This window comes from Emydura macquarii, unplaced genomic scaffold (genome assembly GCF_026122565.2).
Source record: "Emydura macquarii macquarii isolate MOO-44397 ecotype Brisbane River unplaced genomic scaffold, CSIRO-AGI_Emac_v2 contig_587, whole genome shotgun sequence".
NCBI lineage: Eukaryota > Metazoa > Chordata > Testudines > Chelidae > Emydura > Emydura macquarii.
In genome coordinates this window covers 3606345-3624406 of record NW_027130724.1, presented here as the reverse complement: position 1 = coordinate 3624406, position 18062 = coordinate 3606345, and the positions used below count along the sequence as shown (strand labels likewise).

At 43.1% G+C, this 18062-nt stretch overlaps 1 protein-coding gene across 5 annotated transcripts in view; it reads right to left on the bottom strand.

The window, feature by feature from the left end:
• CRACR2B (calcium release activated channel regulator 2B) overlaps positions 1 to 18062 on the bottom strand; it is a 73672-nt gene that overhangs the window by 32507 nt on the left and 23103 nt on the right. For all 5 annotated transcript variants that reach the window (XR_010918430.1, XR_010918431.1, XR_010918432.1 and 2 more), the window contains exons 2-4: positions 11905 to 12166; positions 10183 to 10294; positions 3049 to 3220 (exon numbers count right to left, since the gene is read on the bottom strand). Coding sequence is in view for 2 of the 5 variants with exons in the window: in XM_067540544.1 (XP_067396645.1) it covers positions 3049 to 3220; positions 10183 to 10294; positions 11905 to 12108 (488 nt within the window). In the remaining 3 variants the exon portion in view is untranslated. The remainder of the gene's footprint in view (positions 1 to 3048; positions 3221 to 10182; positions 10295 to 11904; positions 12167 to 18062) is intronic.

Genomic DNA, 18062 nt, shown 5'->3' with positions numbered 1-18062 from the left:
CCCTATAAAACTAACTCAGTATTACCAATGCCAAGCACTGGAAAAAGAAAATCACGAGTCAGGTCCCACAAAATCATGAGGTTTAAAAAAAATACTAATAAATTGTGTGCATCCTAATAAAAAGCAGCAATTATTATAATGCAAGGATTTTAGAGTACTTTACCAGTTTATTAATTATCGCAGAGCTACTGTGAAGTAGAGCAGTATGATCCCCATTGTTTTACAGGTGGGGAAACTGAGGCACGGGGAAGTGAAGTACCTTGAGCAAAGACCCATGCCAAGCTAGTGGCAGAGCTAGGAGGCATGCCTTCCAGTCCCCTCTTCTAACCATTAGACTATGCTACTTTTAATGAAAACCTGTGATGAAATAGCCCCTCTCTAAATGACTTAACCACTTATACTCTGGGGGAAATTACTCCTGTGCCCTATTTCTGCAGAAAACATCTTTGGGGCAGGGATGATCCTTTTGTTCTGTGTTTGTATAGTGCTGAACACAATGGGGTCCTGGGTCCATGATTTCCAGGCACTACTGCAGTACAAATAATCAGACAGACAAAAAAATGTAGACTATGTCTTAGCACTCTCAGCTTAAAATAATAATAAGTCCTCTTCAGCTCTTAGTTCTATTGCACTTTTCATCAGTGGACCCCAAAGGGCTTTACAAAGCAGATCAGTACCAAAAACTGAGCCACAGGGAGCGAAGTAACTTGTCAAAGTCACCCAGCAAAGCAGTGGTAGAGCTGGGAACTGAACTCAGCTCTCATGGCAAAATACAAGTAATTAAGGGGGAGGTTTTAAAAAAATGCCTAAAGGATTTAGGAATAGACCCCGTTGACAGTCAACATGACGTGTGCTCCTAAACCCACTAAACACTCACAGAACACATTTAATTGACCACCGTAAGCTTTTATATTTGAGCTGATCACTATTTTTCAAACAAACATTTTTTCCTCAAAAAATGGTCTTTTTTCAAAACAGATTTTTTGCACAAAAGTTGTCATTGACTTTTTTTAATTTTTCATGAAATGTTTCACAGTCCTTTAAAAACTGAAATATGGTTATCAATATTTTTCATTTACTAAACACCCAGATTTTAGTGAACAAAAAAATTTCCATCTAGGGGAGTCTGTTCCGTTTAATTGAGACAGCTCTTTTCCTGGGATGTTTCTCAGGGGACAGAGGTGAATGGCAATGAGTAATGGATGGTAATATCATTATAGTAAAAGTGAACAGGTGGTGCTGTTGCACATCAGCTTCCCAGTTCTTTTTGTAAGTATCTGAGCAAGTTTTTAGTCTTAAAAGAAATGCTTGTGACACTGTTAGTTTTGTTATGCAAGGCTCTGAAGAGGAAACTTTGTGAGCAGCAGCAGAGTTTGTTCTCTGCCTTGTTCTCTCACTAGACCGTGAGTACTTGAGGCAGAGTTGCTCTCAGGGAACTGGGCATTGGTGTTGGCTGAGACTCCTGAAAGAGGGAGTTGCCTGCATGCTGTCTGACCATCTCTGTTCCAGAACTGGTATCTGTGCATAAATCAAAGAAGTTACACTTTGGGTATACCCATACTCTGCATCTCTGATTTCTCCTTCACTGGAAAACACCCAGCAAGGCCTTGGAATTCTGCTACTGCCAGGCAGTGGGGCAATACTGATTGTCAGAAGAAGGGACAACGATATCATCAATTCCACTTACTGGGGAGACATGTATCCTGTTGCAAGTGATTAAATGGTGCTTAAACAGATATACAAGTCTAGTCTTAAAGAAGCTGTCAGATTTTAAAAGTGTAAAAGAAATAAGGTAGAAAGGAAGTCAGTATCATTTTATTCCATGCAGCATTTTATGCCATTTAGTATCTTTTTTAAATGTTGCCTGTTTATAACCCTTTCTCTTAAATCAGGAGAGGTTGTCCATGGAGTGCTGCAACGAAGACGATGCTCGTGCATCTAAATTCCTTTGGATAGTAACCAAAAACCATGTCACCTTAGCCTAGAGGATAAGTTCTGTTTCTTTAGGCCCGGTGATCAGTTCTGTTGGGGTTTGGGGCAAATGTTTAATTTAAAAACTATTTCTCTGGCCAAATAAACTTTTGCCTGGACTGATGGATCAGTGGCAGTTTCAAAGAACATCTCCTATAAACCAGCAGGGCTAGAGACTGATGATATACGTCAACGGAAAGTTGGACACTCCAGCTTTTGACTGATGTATTGCAGCTTTTTCTGCCTATCATGGTTCATGATGTATCCAATCATAAAAGTCACATTTGGACAGTGCATGTATGTCCACTGTGCCCTGTTCTTGTGGAACAGCAGCCTGGCCCAGGACCCAGCCCGACCTGCTACTGTCAATATTTAAAGGAGAATCCTGAAAATGAGGAGGAAAAAGAAATCCTACCAACGGAGGAATGCAAATTCATTTAGTTCAGAGAATTATCTGCACTGGGGTGAATATTCCATGTGAGGGGAATGCTAACGACATATGCGTCAGATCTGAATTACCGAGGTTCCCTGGGTGTTCAGATTCAAGTGCCAACAGGGTCAATTTACCTCCTCATCTTTTTAGGTGGCTCAGTAGAGCTCCAGCCAGTGCATTGTGCAGCCATCTACAAATAAGATCTTAAAGTCTAAGGTCCTCTGCATGGATGTTGAAGACTTCATGGCACTTTTGGAAAGAGAAAGAATTCATCCCTTAGCCAAAATCCTCCCCATCCCCCCATGGCTGTGCTGCATACTGTGCACCAGTTGGTTGCTGTCTTGACCACAGCGATATTTCGTAGCTGAAACGCATCTATAGCCTGGAAAGTTCTTTGGGGAAAGTGCTGTATTACAGGCAAGCTGATGACTATTCAGGTAGATATCCCAGACTCCCTTGCATTTCCAACGAAGCACATGAATTGACACAAGGTTGGGATACAAAGCGCCAAAGCAGCATTTCTGAAAGTGTGTCCCTCAAGATAATCAGCAGTTCAAGGTCAACTTCTCAGTGTCGATGCTGAGGCATTGAGGTTTTGCTACTGTAAGATCAGACCAGGATGGGATTTGAGATTTGAGACTTACTCTTCAAAGGCCTGGGCTGCTCCAAGCTGCTCCATCATTGAAAAAAATCGCTTCTCCTCTTCGTCGTCTGTCTGGTCCAAGTCATCAGACCAGCCTGACTCAAAGGTCTCCTCATGTCTGGCGTGATCTGTGCTCCCAGCTCCTTGATACAGCTCAATCCCTATGAACTTCCCTGTGGGAAGGGGGAGGGAGAGAAGAGGGAGCAGAAGGTCACACTATATTTAGCACTAGGAAAGCTCTTTGAGGGACAGCCTGAACCAGCTCCATTAAAGATGGCCAAATCCAGTGGTGCCTATTAAACACTGCCCTCAGATAGCAAATAGAGTGCCTGTTCTTATCTCATTATGAACGGGAGGAAATTGGTAAGTATCCAATAAGAGGTGAAGCACCCCTACTGGAGGCCCAGGAACCAGGACTTTCAAGCTGATGTGCATTTGGTGTTGAGTTCCTTACACCACAGCCCAGGCATGATAAGAATGGAAGGATAGGCCTGCGGTTAAGGCAGTGGACTGACGCTGGGGGTTCAATTCCCAGCTCTGCTGTAAACGCCTTACGTGATCTCAGGCAAGTCACTGAATCTTTCTGGGCCTCAGTTTCCCGGTCTGTAAAAATGGGCATAAAACCATCCCTCTCTCTCCTGCCCTGTGTCTACCTTGCTTGTTTAGATTGTAATCTTTTTGGGGCAGGGCCCATCTCTCACTATGTGTTTATACAGTGCCTAGCACAGAGTCTCTCTGATCTCACTTGGGGCCTCTAGGTTCTACCATAATATTAATAATTCTCCTCTCTGCCAGCTCAGCTCCTCAACTACTATGCTGAACAAAAGGGGTACAGCTCTCTGAACAAGGCCCCCTTCCTGCAAAGATGGCTCCCTCTTTTCAGGTCTCAGTTTATCCTGAGCCCTTCACTAGGAAGGTGACAAATATTGAGATGGAAGAGAGTAGGGAGGAAATTCTTCCTAAAGGAATACATCAAGCAGCTCTCTCTAAAAAAAGAAATAGATTTTATGCCAGAAGAGACCATTATGATCATCTAATCTGCCCTCTTGCATAATACAGGCCAGATGACCTCACCCAGTAATTCCTGCATCACTTCTGTTGGAGTTAAAGTGTAACTTCAATACCTGGAAAGATACTGGAACAAATGATTAAGCACCCAATTTATAAGCACCTAGAGGATAATAAGGTTGAAAGGAACAGTCAGCATGGATTTGTCAAGATTTGCCAGACCAACCTGACTTCCTTCTTTAATAGGGTTACTGGCCTGGTGGAAGGGGGGGGAAGCAGAAGACATGATATATCTTGATTTTAGTAAGACTTTTGACACAGTCCCACATGACATTCTCATAAACAAACTGGAGAAATGCGGTTTAGTTGAAATTAATATAAAAATAGATGCACAAATGGTTGAAAAACATACTCAAAAAGTAGTTATCAATGGTTCCCTGTCAAACTGGGAAGGCATATCTAGAGGAGACCCACCAGGGTCAGGCCTGAATATGGTACTATTCAATGTTTTCCCTAATGACTTGGATAATGAGGTTGAGAGTATGCTTATAAATTTGCAGATGATACCAAGCTGGGAGGGGTTGCAAGCATTTTGGAGGACAGGATTAGAATTCAAAACCACCTTGCCAAATTGGAGAATTGGTCTGAATTCACCAAAATGAAATTCAGTAAAGATAAGTGAAGTACTTTGCACTTAGGAAGGAAATACCAAATGCACAGCTACAAAATGGGGAATAACTGACTAGGTGGTAGTACTCCTGAAAAGGATCTGGAGGTTAAAGTGGATCACAAATTGAATATGTCAATGTGATGCCATTGGCTAATATTATTTTGGGGTGTATTAACTGGAGTGTTCTATGTAAGATACAGGAGCCAATTATTCTGCTCTGCTTCACATTGGTAAGGCCCCAGCTGGAGTAGTGTGTCCAGTTCTGGGCGCTGCACTTTAGGAAGGATGTGGACAAATTGGAGAAAGTCCAGAAGATAGCACAAAAATAATAAGTTTAGAAAACCTGACCTATGGAAAAAAAAGGTTACAAAAACCGGGCATGTTTAGTCTTGAGAAAAGATGATTGAGGGGGGAACCTGACATCAGTCTCCAAATATGTTAAGTGCTGTTATAAAGAGGATAGTGATCAACTTTTCCTCCATGTCCACTGTAGGTAGGACAAGAAGTAATGGGCTTAATCTGCAGCAAGGGAGATTTAGGTTAGATATTAGGAAATACTTTCTAAGTATAAGGGTGGTTAAGCTCTGCAATTGGCTTCCAAAGAAGTTCTGAAATCCCCATCACTGGAAGTCTGTAATAACAGATTAGACAAACACTGCTGGGGGATGGTCTAGGTTTACTTAGTCCTGTTTCAGTGCAGTGGACTGGACTTGATGACTTCTCTAAGTCCCTTCCAGCCCTATATTTCTATGATTCTATCTTTTTAAAAGACATCCAGTCTGGTTTTAAAGATAAGCAAGCAGAGGCATAGGGTGGTTGTGTCTAGTTTCCTGAGCCAGGAATTTCTGAGGTCTACTCCCAGCCCTGAAATGTATTTATGACCTTGGGGAAACCTCAGGTCAATAGTAGAGCTAGAATCTTAATTCTATCATTCCTGGCTCCAAGCTGCATGCGCAGACCACATATCTACTGCATCCTTTCCATTTACTACATACATTGTTTTGGTATGTCATTTGTATGAGACACACTATAATAATGAGTTCCAGAAGGGTAGCCGTGTTAGTCTGTTTTTAGCAAAACAGCAAGAGTCCCATGCCACCTTAAAGACTAGCAACCATGAAAGCTTATGCCCAAATAAATGTGTTAGTCTTTAAGGTGCCACAGGATTCTCCCTGTTTTACCATAATAATGTTCTGTTTTATTTTGAATGAGAATCCGTCATTCCTCTCAGCCTTCCCCCTGTAGCCTCGGTCAGTGCTCTCCATGCCAATTCATAGAGTTTATGAACACTTCAGTCTCAATTCTCTTATCGGTGGAAGGCCATAAACATGTCTGGGCAGTTGCCATTTTCTGACATATGGAACGTGCCCAGGAAATAGGTGGGTTGCACTGTAATAAAAGTGTATCCTTCTGTCGTAGCTACAGTTTAACTCTCTATGCCTGAAGTGACTGCTGTAAATCTACAGGCCTGATGCCAGCACCGAGTGCCAAGTCCAGTACAGAATGCAGGCCTGCTGGGATTCCCGACTGATCAGATTAACTCAGAAACCCCGGTGCAATGCAGGAGAGCAGAGTAGCACTGCTTATCTCCCATTATTGTTTTCTGGCCAAATGCTAGTTACTCATATAAAGTCCTTGGTCCAGAGAGCTTAAAATCAAAAGAGACAGAACACAGAAAGCACCAGGACACAAACAAACTGGGGTCAGATTAGATATTTGTAAATATATTTGTGTATTTCTGCAGTTTTTATAAACCAAAACCCAGCTCAGCTTGGTTAATGCCAAACACTCAGTCCCAGAGGCTCTTCCACTGTCTAGGTCTATTCCTTGAGATCTCTCTTAAAATGGGAATTCCATCTAAAGACACTGGGCCTGACTGAACACCAACCTACACCAGTTTTACACTGGTCCAACTCCACTAATTTCAGTGGGCCAGACAAGTGTAAAACTTGAGTAACAGAGCAATAAATCCGGTCCACCATCTGTTGTGTTAATTTTGATGGAGTAAGTGGGCCTAGAGAGTCAAAGGTGTTACCATGACCTAGTCTTGAGTGAAAGGTGGCGCTTAGATTAAGGAAATGGTAACACACACACTTGGGCCAAGATTTTTCCAAGTGGTTACCGATTCTGAGTGGCTCCTTTTTTGGGTGCCCAACTTGACACACTGGAAAGCACTGAGTATCTGCCCTCTTAAAATCAGGACCCTTTTAGAATATCTCATAAGAACGGCCATACTGGGTCAGACCAATGGTTCATCTAGCCCAGTATACTGTCTTCTGACAGTGGCCGATACCATATGCTTCAGAGGGAATGAACAGAACAGGGCAATTAGCTATATACAGTATTCAAGGTGTGGTTGTCTCATGGATTTAGATACTAGAATTGTGATATCTTCTGTTTTGTTATCTATCCCTGTCCTAACAGTTCTTGATATTATTGGCTTTTTTGGCTGCTGCGTCACACTGAACAGATGTTTTCAGAAAACTATTCACGATAACTCCCTGATCTCTTCCTTGAGTGGTATCAGCAAATTTAGACCTCATCATTTTGTACGTATAGTTGGGATTATGTTTTCCAATGTGCTTTACTTTGCATTTATCAACATGGAATTGCGGTGGCCATTTTGTTGCCCAGTTACCCAGTTTTGTGAGATCCCTTTGTAACTCTTCATGGACTTAACCTTGGACTTAACTATCTTGAGTAATTTTGTATCATCTGGTAACTTTGTCACCTCACTGCTTACCCCCTTTTCAGATCATTTATGAATATGTTGACCAGCACAGGTCCCAGTGCAGATCCTTGGGGGACCCCGCTATTTACCTCTCTCCATTATGAAAACTGATAATTTATTCCTACCCTTTGTTTCCTGTCTTGTAACCAGTTACTCATCCATGAGAGGACCTTCCCTTTTAGCCCAATACTCTTTTCTTTACTTAAGAGCCTTTGATGTGGGACCTTGACAAATGCTTTCTGAAAGTCCAAGTACATTATATCAACTGGATCACCATTGTTCACATGCTTGATGGCACCCTCAATGAATTCTAATAGATTAATGAGGCATGATTTCTCTTTACAAAAGCCATGTTGACTCTTCCTCAACATATTGTGTTCATTTACATGTCTGATAATTTTGTTCTTTACTATAGTTTCAACCAATTTGCCTGGTACTGAAGTTAGGCTTTCCAGCCTGTAGTGGCCAGGATCCCCTCTGGAGCCTTTTAAAAAAATAATGTCACATTATCTATCCTCCAGTCATCTGGTACAGAGGCTGATTTAAGTAATAGGTTACGTACCACAGTTAGTAGTTCGGCAATTTCATATTTGAGTTCCTTCAGAACTGTTGGGTGGATATGATCTGATCCTTATTGACTTATTACTGTTTAATTTATCAATTGGATCCAAACCTCCTCTACTGACACCTCAATCTGGGACAGTTACTCAGTTCTGTCACCTAAAAGAATGTCTCAGACGTGAGTATCTCCCTCATATCCTCTGCAATGACGACCAATGCAAAGAATTCATTTAGCTTCTTCACAACAGCCTTGTCTTCCCCGAGTTCTCCTTTAGCACCTTGACAGTCCAGTGGCCCACTGATTGTTCAGCAGGCTTCCTCCCTTTCATGTATTCAAACAAATATTTTTGCTGTTAGTTTTTGTGTCTTTTGCTAATTGCACTACAAATTCTTTTTTGGCCTGCATAATTACACTTGACTCGCCAGAGTTTATGCGCCTTTCTATTTTCCTCACTAGGATTTGACTTCCAATTTTTAAAAGGATGCCTTTTTTACTCTAACTGCCTCTTTTACTGTGTTGTTTAGCCATGGTATCATTTTTTTATCTTCTTACTGTTTTTTGTTTTTACTTATTAGTTATTTTATTTAATACTGTTTTTATTTATTTATTATTTTTTATCTCAGATTGACGTATCCCAAATGCCAAGTCACTTTTGAAAAATCTTGGTCCTGATTCATACATTACCCCTCTGCTCCAAGCCAGATAGCCATTAGAACATCCATAAAGCCTAGCCACACAACCCAATACACACAGAGGTGCCTCTTCTTTAGACAATAAAAGCCAGCAGGGAGTGAGTTTTCTTAGAGTTCATGACCAGCTGGAGGAACGCAGTGCCCAACTTGGAGGTCATTATTGTTATAAACATTCCTCTTTCTCATCAGTTGTGTCATGAGCTGCACTGGCAGCTGCTGCTGTGGACTTTAGTTTATAGTACCAGCATTTCCTAGTGGCTAATAGAGAGTACAGTAACCAATAATAAAGCAGGACTTCATTCTCTTCACTGTATTATCAAACTAACAGCACTTCCATCAGAACACAGGACAGCTGAAATGCTGCATTGAATAAATCCATAAAGGCATAAATCTTTCCTAATGAGGGTAATTAACCATTGGAACAACTTACCAAGAGTCATTATGGATTCTCCATCATTGGCAATTTTTAAATCAAGATTGGATGTTTGTTTCAAAGATACTCTCTAGGATTTATTTTGGGAAAGTTCTATGGCCTGTGTCATACAGGAGATCAGATCAGATGATCACAATGTTCCCCTCTGGCCTTGGAATCTATGATTGGAGCTGATTTCCGAGATGCAGATTTTGCCCTCTCATAAAACAAGGTTCCATATGGAGCTGGTTGACATGGGATTTTCTGCCTGCTGATTACACAGGAGGGAAGCCCAAGCATGACATGTGACTAGTTATATGTGCCAACTGTCTCAGATAAGAGAGGTTCAGAGATGTGGCTGGCACTTTGGCACAAGTACTGTGGAAGCTGATAAAAGGAACATTTTACAGCAGTGGTTCTCAGCCAGGAGTACATGTACCCCTGGGGAGATGCAGCGGTCTGCCAGGGGGTACATCAACTCATCTAGATATTTGGCTAATTTTTACAACAGGCTACATAAAAAGCACTAGCGAAGTCAGTACAAACTAAAATTTCATATAGGCAATGACTTGTTTATACTGCTTTATATAATATTATATGGTAAGAAAGTACAATATTTATATGCCAATCAATTTATTTTATAATTATATGGTAAAGATGAGAAAGTAAGCAATCTTTCAGTACTAGTGTGCTGTGACACTTCTGTATATTTATGTCTGGTTTTATAAGCAAGTAGTTTTAAAATGAGATGAAACTTGGGGCACACAAGACAAATCTGACTCCTGGAAAGGTTGAGAGTCACTGTTCTACAGGACTGGAATGACAGGAATGCTTAGTAGGGATGGGCGGCATCTCAGGGTTATACTACACAGACATGACCTAGGTTAATATTAACATAGGATAGAGGAGAAACAAGAAGGATTGAGCCAAAAGGTTGCAGGTAGTTGTCAGGTGGGTGTTTAGAGCCCATGAGCTCTGCTCCATTTCTTCTACATATATCTTAGCGCATACACACACACACACACACACTGCATTACTCACGTCTACCCGCGGCTCTTACCTAGTCCCATCCTGAACTCGACAGGTGTCAGGTACCCATTATTGTCCTGCTCCAGGCTATCAAAGACAGCCTCCAGTTGTTCTGGGGTCAGGGGCAGTTCGCTCTGCAGCCGCTGGATAGACAGGAAGAGGGATAAAATAAATACCAAACTCTGGACCCCAACTACAACCCAACTCAAGTGTTTCCAAGGCCTCCCACTGGGCTTGGATCAGTGCCCGCACACCCACCCCTATTTGGAATGAGGTGCTACAACTGTCAAGACAATGCAGCCGAGCCGTGACCGAAAGGTCTCTTTTGGGCACTGCCTGTATGAAGGAGTTTGGAATGCCCATCAGCACGGGGAGCTGGATCAGTGGCCAGGTCTGTGCAGAGGACATTTTATTTTCTCTGGATTAGCTGGTTCTGAGGAGCATTCTTTCAGGATCGGCCCTCATCCCCAGCTTCCTCCAGTACCACCTGTTATCTTTTTAGTTGTCCTCTATCATCTGCTGGGCTTTTCCTGACATTCTGACTGAAGAGGGCTGCCTGTGGCTCTCTCATGGCATTGACACTTCTTGGTGGCCAGTTAGAAATACTGCTTATGGCATAATAGTGTGGTATTATGGGTACCAGCTCCCTCACCCCTACTACTCCCATCAAAGAGAACAGATGGTCTTGGGGACTGGGATTCAGAAGATGATCTGGGTTCAACTCCCAGCTCTGCCACAAAATTCCTGTATAACCTTGGGCAAATCATTTAATCTCTCTGTGCCTCAGTTCCCCATCTGTAAAATAAGAATAATGATACAAATCTAAATAGACAAAGGATGGGAGAAAGAAGATTAAATCTTCAGGGAAGGGACTATCTCTTGCTATGTGTGTGTGTGTGCAGCATCTAGCACAATGGGCCATGATCTCAACTGGAGCTCATAGGAGCACCCATAATACACACAACAAAAAACATGGCAGAGATCCTGATAGTGCTTGTTAAACATATGGCTCTGGGTAAAGCTTAATAACACCTCGGATCAAAAGCACATGAAACTAGGCATTTCATGACCCAATAAAAAATGACTCAACAGCTTTGGTTTGTTAAACATAGTATATGCCTGTAATGTTAATTGTTAAGAAAGAGCTGGGACAGAACAGAATCCCAATGGGACCTTACCAATACATATTTTAAAGGGAATTATCCTGCTTGTGGTAAAGCTGTAAAGCCCAAGATTTTAACTTGAAATAGAAAGCAGAGAGATGTCTCTCCCCAGATCACAGTCACAATTCGGTCCTCGAGCTAGTTTTTAAAGGAGAGAGACCATTCACAGAAATTACAGGTACAACCAACGTGACAAAACTCAAATGATGTGTCCAGTTATGGGGGACATGGTGGGGAGATGGGACACAATATTTTCATAAAAGTGTCAAAATTCTGAAATCTCTCCCCAGTTCTAGAATAGGCCGGAGTAGTGGTGGTAGTAAGGGGGGGCAAATTCTGGAAAAATTCTGACAACTTTCCTCCTTCTACCTCCCAAAATTAGAAATTTTCTTCAGTTCTCTCTATTTTCCAGTGAGCTTCTGACACAGTCCCTCTCAGAGGGCCCATATGGCAACGGGGGCTATACGTGGCCAGTCCAAGAGCACCTAGTAGTGTGAGGTAAAGCAGTCCCCCTTGAGTGCAACCTTCTGGCTCTCATGGCTCCATAGCTTCCTGCCCAGAAGGACAGCAGGAGGGATTCCTCCCCTTACCTGCATGTCCAGCTTGGTAATGAAGCCCTTCTCCTCCTTGTCACACAATTGGAAGAGTTCCCTGGCCTTCTCCAGCATCTCCACCTGCACGTCCCCTGCTTCACTCAGGCGGAGGATTGAGGTGGCACTGGCAGTCACCTCATCTTCTTCCTCTTCCTCTTCCTCCCAGAGGGCATCCAGCATCTCCCTCCTCCGGTTCTCCATCTTCAGAAAGCTCTCCCTGCCAGGGCTGGGGCAGGGGGAAGAGCTGTGGTGGAGGAAGCTGAAACAGTTAAATGAAAATGAACTGCAGATGACATATGTGTTCCCCCAGTCCTACCCACCACACACACACTTCAGAGAGAGGCCGACTCAATCCAGGTTACCTAGTAACGCCTCCTTGGTCGGGAAGCACTCTACTAAGAGCATCTCACATCTCTTACTGAGGTCACTGGGCACACAGGAGAAGAGGCCTCAGAAAGAGAGAGGGCAATACCTCTGATTGCCTCACAAAGAGTTGCTGGCTACAGACAAGGCACAGAATTGCTGAACTGACTTCAGAGAACTAGTGCTGTTGACTGTGATGGGGCTGGCTTTTGCTGTGTCCTCAGACAAAGGCGTGCCCATCTTCTGCTCAGTCCTGCAGTGGAGTCATAATTCTCCACTGGCAACAGTTGGTTGCCATGGAATATTCAACAGGATGAGATCACGTCAGGATTGAAATAAGAAAAGATGGTACAGGAAGGCGCAAAGCCCTCATTTAAACAAACCAGGCAATCTTCAAGAATTAGGTAAGGGAGATATATTGGTTCAGACACTGGGCTGGGACCTAGGAGAGCTGGGTATAATTCCTGGTTCTGCCATGGGCAAATCATTTTAGTCTCTATGCCTTAATTTCCCATATGCATAATCTTTCCTTACAGGGGCCAGGGTTTCAGTGTCCAATCCTAGTCATTCACTCCGCAGGCTGAGCGAACTATGCAGGCAGCATTCGGGCCCTGGAGAGGCAAGATGAAAGTAATAAACCATGGCTGCTTGGGGGTGACCCTTTAGCAGAGGTAAGAGCAGACTGGAAGGCAACCTCTTCCATTCCCTCCTTTGTAGATGGGATGTGGGATGTAAAGTGAGGGAGGATAGAATCCTTTGGGTTGCAGCAGGTTTCCCTGATGGGGCAGAAGGAAACACAGAAAGGAAAGCAACTCTCAGTAGTGTTTAAGCTAAAAGTACTCCCTCACCCACCCCCCAAAATCTGATCTTACAGCGTCCTGCTAGTAGCCTCTCCCGGTGCCCAATGTTTAAGTGGGTGTTTGACACCCACTACTGTCAAATCTGTACCACTAGGGTGATGAGATCTAAAAATTCAGAACAAGGGGCTGAGGCACAGAGGACTATTTTGGTGGGGGAATCAAGAAGAATTTTCACAACTAAGGGAAGGGAGATGAGAGATATAAGGCACAGACCTCCCCACTCTCCTCAGCTTGGTTCCTCTCCCCTCCCCGGCCTTTTAACTTTGATTTTCAACTTTTTTTTTTTTTAGATGGGAGTATTTTCAACCTCTCTTGCCCCATTTTATTAAAGCACAAAGAAAAGTCAGAAAATTCTTAGAGTGGGAAATGAATCATAGAATCATAGAAGAGTAGAATTGGAAGGGACCTCAGGAGGTCATCTAGTCCAACCCCCTGCTCAAAGCAGGACCAACCCCAACTAAACCATCCCAGCCAGTGCTTTGTCAGGTCAGACTTTGAAAACCTCTAAGGCTGGAGAAATAAACAATAAATAAGCCAAACACTTTTCCTCCTTATCTACAAGCCTACATGTTCTGAGAACTCAAAAGCTGCCAAATTGAATTTTAATCCAAAATGTTCATTTTGTAGGAAGACACACACGAATTTCAGCTGCAAAAGAAAACGATTTCTAGTAAATTAGGAGCATCTGAAAATAAAGGCCTCAAGTTGACTATAGTATTGCTAATGTGATACTGTGTTTGTGTACACACACACACACACACACACACACACACACACCCCTCACCTTCCAATTCAGAGGTTCAGTACAGTCCCTATAAACTGTTTTTCCTTATTACCAGTAACACATTTTAAGCCTTCCTGAACTGTGTGCTTAGGATTTCAACTCTGCATTGCAGGGCAGGAGAGTGATACAGGAGGACTGAGACAGATTTAACAGCACTAGCCAAAGAATGTATTTAATTTCCAAGAAATTAAAACCATTGCACAGTGCAAGAACAATAACCGAGTGAATTTTTGGCTGCACTCCTAATATCCTGGAAGAACAAAGAAGGTCATGTACGTAAGCAAGACGTAACTGACACTAATACAAAAGGAGGTGGCAGTTATGTACCACGCTGTTAACTTTCTGTTCATTATTGTTATTTTGACAGTTGAAATGTGGCTCTGCTCTGAAAAGTGACTGAGTAAGAAGGAGCCATTTTTACATAAGAGATCTCCCTGAGATCATTCAGAATCAAATTTCCTGATTTTAGTGGTAACCATAATGATATATTTCTTTACAGTATAGTATTCAGATGTCCCTGGGCACTGTATAGATGGCCAGACAAGGGGTGATCTTTGGTAAACAATGGAAACTAAACTGGAAGTCAATCTATGTGGAAGCTCATTTGTTTGTGTCTGTCGTTATAGGTGCATTTATTAACCCTCTCCTGTTTAAGATAATAAGACTTTATACCTATTATTCTTGTAGCCCTGTATAGCCAACGCAACATTTGGAGGCTGAGCTGGTTTCTATTTCAGTTTACATATCATTAATTTAACTGTTAACTCATTTCTGACTGCAGAATCTTTACAGATGATGGGTGAGCCAGAAAGAACTCTGCTTGATTTTCACATTCTGGGTTGAGGCTGCAGGGTTGGCACTCACAAAAACCATCCTTTAACAGTGTAGCTTTATGCACGGCTTAGGAGACAGGTTATGTGGCTATACCTTGATGGATGATATTATGGGCAGTAACAAGCTATCTTGCAGAAGTTCCCAGGAGGGAAGAGTTCATCCAGATCACTGTTTCATAAAAGAGTGATTTCCACCATGGTAAGAGTTGAAAAGATCACCAGCTTCCATTCCTTTACAGAGAGCCTAAGGGACACAGTTTGGTCAATAACATGGTCATGTAAATTCACACTCAGATGAATCTTTTAAACTGACCTGTTCCAGTAGATTTATAGGGTTTTCAAGGTACACGATTTTGTATGTGACCAGGGTAAATCACCAGAACTTCTCTCTCTCAGACCAGGGCACAAATCTCAAGCCACTGAATAATCTGACTGCATATCATCTGTGGATGTCTCTATGCTCTGCCTATACCAACGACATTGTTTCCATGGTAACTAATGTAACTTCAAAAGGGGCAGGGGAGAAAGCAGAGAAGAGTGAGGAATAAATAAAGCAAGTGGCATAAACTCTGTATGAAATGGTATAGGGACCTATAAAGTTTTTATTGCCGCTAGCCTTAAAATCTTCATGTGACTGCACTATTCACCAGTAATACAGCAATCCCAAAGGCATGCAATAAAATCTTTATAGGAGTGTCAGCTTTTCAGCCTAAACCTCTTTGGCACTACAGCTGGGGTTTTGTTGTTGGGTATTTTTAAAGTGCAAGAATTGCTTTATTATGGGAGAAGGATTTTCTTCCTCTCCTCATTCTCATCAAATGGCTGAATTGTTTTTAACTCAAAACTTAAAAATTACCTTTGGGGAAAGACGAGGCAAGGTCAACGTTATGCCGCTCTTGATTTCCCAGTCACAAAATTTCCCCACAAGCACCTTTGCACTTTCTCACACAGCACTCCTTAGGCATGGGAGGAGCTCTCTGCAAATATCTAAAGGTATGTCTACACTGCAGAGTGAAGTGCGATTATTTTAAATCAACTTTCACCTGCCAAATTTTAGAAGTCAGAGGAGTGTGATCACACCACACTCATTGCCTCGGTGAATTGCATTCCCACTAGCTGTGCTTGGGTCAACAATCAAAGCAGTGCAGCATGGGTAACTATCCCACAGTGCAACTAGCTGCAGAGGCTTTTGGGAATGTTGTCGTCCTCCCATGATACAACGTACTCCCCCCCTCCACCAACACGCCCCAGTCCAAAACAAACAATCTCCTTTTTGCACCATTTTTTCCAAACCCTTCAGTCTCTGCCATGCGCATTCCATTGCCTGAGAAGAACAGAGCCCGCTCAGCTCTGTACTGTTATTATAAGCATCACAAACACCTCATGACTTATTCTGCAGTACTTTCAGGGGCAAGACAGGAACCGCAGCACTGAAAATTGCGATGTAACAAAGGCCGCCTTGCTGCAAGCCATAGAATGAAACAGGCTGTCACGCACCATGTGCAGTCGGTGGAGCACCGCTTCTGGTCCCGGGAAATAAGCAGTGACTGGTGGGATCGTATTGTTATGAAGGTGTGGGATGATGAGCAGTGGCTGTAGAACTTTTGAATGCAAAAGGCCACTTTCTTTTAACTTTGCAGAGAGGTCTCCCCAGCCCTGAAACGCATGAATACTTCCTTGAGACCAGCTCTGATGGCGGAGAAGAGAGTGGCCATCGCTCTGTGGACACTAGCATCATCAGACTGTCAGTTGGGAATCAATTCGGAGTCGGTAAACCTACTGGGGGAGCAGCTGTGATTCAAATGTGCCCTAACATTAACAGACTTCTGCTAAGAAGGGTAGTGACTTTGGGAAACGTGGAGGTCATAGTAGAAGGCCTTTCTGCAATGGGGTTCCCAAACTGTGGTGGGGCGATAAATGGCATGCACATCCCTACCTTAGCCCTGGACCACCTTGCCACAGGGTATATAAACCAAAAGGGATACTTCTCAATGGTGTGGATCACAGCGGCCACTTCACCAACATCAGTGTGGGGTTGTCTGGAAAGATGCATGACACGCGCATCTTTAGGAACTCAGGTGTGTTCAAAAAGATGCAGGCAGACACTTTCTTCCCAGACCATAAAGTAAATATTGATGATGTGAAATGCCAATAGTGATCCTGAGTGATCCTACCTACCCCTTGATCCCCTGGCTAATGAAACCCTGGACCAGGCACCTGGACAGCAAGATGGATCATTTTAATAATAGGCTCAGCAAGTGCAGAATGGTGGTGGAATGTGCATTCGGACATTTAAAAGCGCGCTGGCAAAGTCTGCTCACTAGGTTAGACTTCAGTGAAAAAAAACATTCCAATAGTTATCTCTGCCTGCTGTGTGCTCCATAATGTCTGTGAGACAAAGAGGGAGAAGTTCTCATTGGGATGGGTTGGGGAGGCAGATACACTGGCTGCAAATTTTGAACAGCCAGATGCCACTGCAATGCTGAGAGCCAATTGCAGAGCACTGCACCTCAGAGAAGCATTGAAAAACTGCTTTTGCAATGAGACACAACAGTAATGTGCATTGCTTATCTGTGATTTCACTTTGCATCCTCTACCCATCCCCCACCAAACCAGTTCCCTCCTCCCCCACACCCACCATTCCAGTCCCCACTCTTCTCCCTCTCTTTATTCTCTTCTTATCACTAAACAAACAGTAATGAAATGTGAAGCAGTATGTTTTCCTCCCCAAACTCCCCCCTCTGATCCATTCCTCCCACCTCCCCCTCCCTTTATTCCCTTTTTATCAATAAATAAATAAAGAGTAATGAATTGGAAAGCAGTACTTTCTTTATTGGTGATCCTTCACAGAAGGGGAAAATGGAATATAATGGAATTTTCCGCATACATTTTGTGGAGCCAGGAGTACAGAGCCCATTTTGGCTGTGCACACAGGAAAGAATCACACATCCCCACTCCTTAAAGGGGCCATTGCCTCTTTTTGCTCAACTCAGCTGGCGAGGAGTGCAGCACATACTGCACCCTGATCAACCTCCTCCTAGACTGCATTGGGGTGGGGGCTAGGAAAGACTGCATTAGCTCAGAGATTTGCAGGGGCTGCACAGGGAGTCTCTCGCCTCTGAGCTTCCTGAAGCTCAACCAGATGCCTCAACATGTCTGACTGATCCCACATTATACATAGCATCTCTTCCTGTGTTGAACGCACATACTCCTGTGCTGTCTTCCTGTTGTCCATGTCCATGTCCAGTTTGTCAGATAATGAAATCCTCCACACTCTTAGCTCTGTGTCAGCAGCCACGGAGGGGTTCATTAGCT